This window comes from Phoenix dactylifera, unplaced genomic scaffold (genome assembly GCF_009389715.1).
Source record: "Phoenix dactylifera cultivar Barhee BC4 unplaced genomic scaffold, palm_55x_up_171113_PBpolish2nd_filt_p 000675F, whole genome shotgun sequence".
Taxonomy (NCBI): domain Eukaryota; kingdom Viridiplantae; phylum Streptophyta; class Magnoliopsida; order Arecales; family Arecaceae; genus Phoenix; species Phoenix dactylifera.
In genome coordinates, this window is record NW_024068062.1 from 180,940 (window position 1) to 185,000 (window position 4,061).

The window sequence follows — 4,061 nt, forward strand, 5'->3', positions numbered from 1 at the left end:
CTACCTAAAAGCATGGCCTAAGTAGTCAAATAAATGGCCAGGCTCCAATAGATAAAAGCACATGCCCTAAAGCCTCCTATATATTGGATCCAATTATCGATCTCTGTTATAGCTTTTATGCAGGAAGACTCAGGCCTCCTATACCAAATTGAACTGCTGAAGCTGACCAACAAGCCCTAGGTTAGGCCTAACATCGCGAAATTTTTAAAAAAAAGGAAGCCATTCATATATTGGCACATGACATCCCATCTTCTAAAAACATAAGAGCATTGCCAAACCAGAAACTAGAATTATTATTTTGAAAAAAAATTAGAGACAACATGTAACAACTCAGGACCTTACCTAAAAAGCTTAGTTGGAAGGTATTATTTAGGTTCCTTAATCTTGTATAAGCATCCAATATCTACCTACTGAATAACTGATATGGGACTGAACACATGCTCGTATGAGTTCTCATAACTCCTCCGTTTAAGCCTTGACGTTATCGTCAGGCTAAGGTTCAAATTCATTCAAATCTAATCACAAGCATCACGATCGGCCCGTAGTCAACCTCAAGGAATCCATGTTGCGGTGTCCCCTAGTCTACATAACTTATGGGTCAGATCCGTTCTGATACCATTTATAACAACTCAGGACTTCACCCAAAAAGACTAGCCAGAAGGTATTTTTGGGTTCCTTAATCCTGTATAAGTACTCAAAATCTATCCAGCGAATAACTGAAGTGGGATTGAACACATGCCCGTACGGTTCCTCACACAACATCCCACAATTTTTTTTTATCAGAGACATTATCCTCACCCTCTAAAGTCTAAACGAGAACTAACTTATCTAATTTATACTTGAGTTTGATCCATCAGCTTGCGGCTTAGCCTAGCATTGTTAAAAGAATAATGACATCCTACCATTCTACCAATGACATGGTGCATGAACTAGCTAGTGCAGAATGGACAGAAGCTCAGGCGCCAACCCAGAGCTTTATGTTCACATGCCAACAGTAAGTGCATTGTCCCCTAAGGTCACTACTTCAAGTGGGGTCTTAAAGTGTGGCTGAGAGCAAACCTACTCTACATTGAATTCGGGCTATCACATTCTTGTCACTAGCCACTAGAAACTCTTCTCCTCATCACCATGTTACTGTTTCTAAGTTGCTTTCCCTTATCTTAATGCTTAGTGGCATCAGCCTAATAAAGTTGCTTGCACTTCTCCACATGAACTCTTAAGCAAGTAGTTCCAAAAGGTAGAAAGGCCTGGATTGAGTACTGGTCCTCCCACCAAGCACGCTAATTAAACATCTAGCCGGGATTGGTGGAGCCATGTTTCATATGCTGATTAGTTTAGTAGAATTCTATGTGCCAATGAGCCCAACTCCATAAAAAAACTGATCTATGTTCTTACCCAAGCACATCACATGAGTTGAAAGCCCTTAATTACCAACAAAAGTATATAGTTTCCTTACAACTTGTACTTCCTATATAATACAAAGAATTAAAAAGGATCTAACCTGCAAAATTTGGCCAATGAAAAGAGCTATAGTGACATATCCACACCTAGAAGGTGGACTTCAACAAAAGCACCTCTTAATTAGTGCTCTCTTATGCAGGATCTTAGCCGCAATACATGTACACATGCAAGAATGCAAGCCCATATAATATATACGTGTGTGTGTGTGTACAAATATTATATACTGATATAACAATATTTTATTGATATTTTATTTAATATTGTTTTATAAATTACTAATCATTTATCTATAGATTTTGTTGTAACATTTTATCATGAATGTATTGTCCAGCACTGTTCTATGACAGTAAATTAATAATTTTCCCTTCAATTAATCAGCTCAAATTCGAGTTTGAATATGAGTTTAAACCCTTAACTTCTACACATGAGTTAAGTTTAAATTTTAAGATTTGATTTTTTCAGAAAATTGAAGTGATGACACGTTTTGGAAACTAATTAAGATGTAGAAATCTAATTTCTTTTTTAAAAAGCTAAGAAGATGCCATGAACTATCAACAATCATCTAATTTTTTTTATTTTGGAAGTTCATTGCTGGGGACAATCTTTTACATAAAAAAACAAAAAACTTTTTCAATGCTAATAAAATATTATTTTTTAAGGCCGCCGGATCCCCTCCCGTCGTCCTATAAATATATGTCCAAGAGAAGGTGGTGAAGGACAGAAGAGAGCATGAGAGTTGGATTTGAGATGCAACCTAGAGTTGTTCTCGTTCCCTTTCCAGCCCAGGGCCATGTCACTCCCATGCTGCACCTTGCTCAGGCCCTCCATGCCCAGGGCTTCCTCCCTATGGTCGCGAGCCCGGACTTCATCCACCGCCGAATCGCAGCCGGCCGGGCGGATCCTACCGACGACCACGTCGGCTTTGCGTCCATCCCTAGTGGCTTCGGAGCAGGCGACGCCCCCCGGGACTTCGCGGCCATCGACGACGCCATGGAGAACTCCATGCCTGGCCATCTTGAGCGCCTGCTGAAGGAACTCGACGGGGTGGTGTGCGTGGTGGTCGACCTGCTGGCCTCATGGGCGATACCGGTCGTGGCAAGGTCTGGAATCCCGGCTGCCGGTTTTTGGCCCGCCATGCACGCTACGTACCGGCTTATATCGGCCATCCCGGAGCTGATTCGGAAAGGCTTCATCTCTGAATGCGGTATGGGTCAATTCTATCTTTGATTCCACACTGTAGTTTTCTGATAAATAGATTAATTCCTCCTCTTCGAACTGAGACTGCTGCAAAATAACACGTTTTTTCACCTTCAAAGTTGCATGAATTGATATCTCCGAGTAATAACTAATATCCACAATAGAGATATCTGGATTTAAAAGTTCTCTGGCCTATTGAATTTGGTGGACCGTGGTATTTAAGTTGGTGAGTAGAGCCACGACGTACGGCTTTGTAGGAAACCTTCTGTTTAGGTGCTAGGTGCTATATAATGTTGGGTAGATGGATGCAATAAAAGGTCTACTTTTGTAGGTAAGATCATTGATGACTTCCACAACCACAAAGGTGATATCTGATTAATTCTTTGTCAGGCCACGCGTACGTACATGTCATGCATGTGCTTGAGATGAGGGTAGTCGTGGTCAAGATGTGGATATTGCACCAGCATATTACATGAGCACGTTATTTTTAGCTAGGGCTCTCATTTTAATTGCTAGTTAGATGGCATAAATATTGTGAACATCAGCCAAGGGCAAGCTGTGGGATGCCTTAACTAGGATTTTGGCTACAATCAGAGACTTGGGAGTAGTATCTTATAGAAAGGGGTACGTAGTTACGAATTCGTAGATGTTTATATATATATCTCTATGTGTGTGCATGTTTGAGTATGCATCTGAAATGGTTTGAAATTTAGAAGGTAAAACATCAACATAGCTTGTATGCATGTGGGCATTCATATGAATGGGTACTTGAGCCTGTATGTCCTTAATTATAGTTTGCCAACCTGATGTGGATCAATATATAATCCAAGATATTAGCAGGTAAGATATTAACAAGTCGGTTCGTTATAAAGTTGGTCCAACAATTGATCCATTGAGGTTGACCAGATTTTGACCTTCCAAAAGCGTGGACTATGAAACTTAGGTACATCATCACATGGGCTACGGTAACTCCGGAAGGTTGTCCCTCTTAATAGTCAACTGTTTTGCACCTTTGCTTCATCACATGGCGGAACAATGAGAACACGATATCTGAGTTAGTAAAGCATTTTTGTGGTATTTAAGTTGGTGAATCGACCCATCAAGGGTTGGTATACAATTATGTAAGCATTCAACAATGTAGGGTTGTCCAGTGTTCACATCATCGACTTCAAAGTCTATGTCCGTAATGTCTGATTCTATGCTTGACCACCTGTATGCGTGGCACGGATGTGCTTTAGATGAGGGTGGTCCTTCTCAAATGTATATAAAATCGAAGATCAAATCGAATAATTTATCACCATCAACCCGAAGCAAACTTTTGTGGTGCATTTAATTAAGATTTTAGCTAGAAGTTAGTAACTTAAAGTAACATGTTACATGCAATATCGGACATAGGTTTAAAT

The 4,061-nt window shown here is 40.2% G+C and overlaps 1 protein-coding gene across 1 annotated transcript in view; it reads left to right on the plus strand.

The window, feature by feature from the left end:
- The first annotated feature begins 1,430 nt into the window (after nt 1-1,430).
- LOC120106901 (UDP-glycosyltransferase 82A1-like) overlaps nt 1,431-4,061 on the plus strand; it is a 4,480-nt gene continuing 1,849 nt past the window's right edge. Inside the window, exon 1 of the mRNA XM_039119997.1 lies at nt 1,431-2,665. Coding sequence (XP_038975925.1) covers nt 2,191-2,665 — 475 coding nt within the window. The 5' untranslated portion in view covers nt 1,431-2,190. The remainder of the gene's footprint in view (nt 2,666-4,061) is intronic.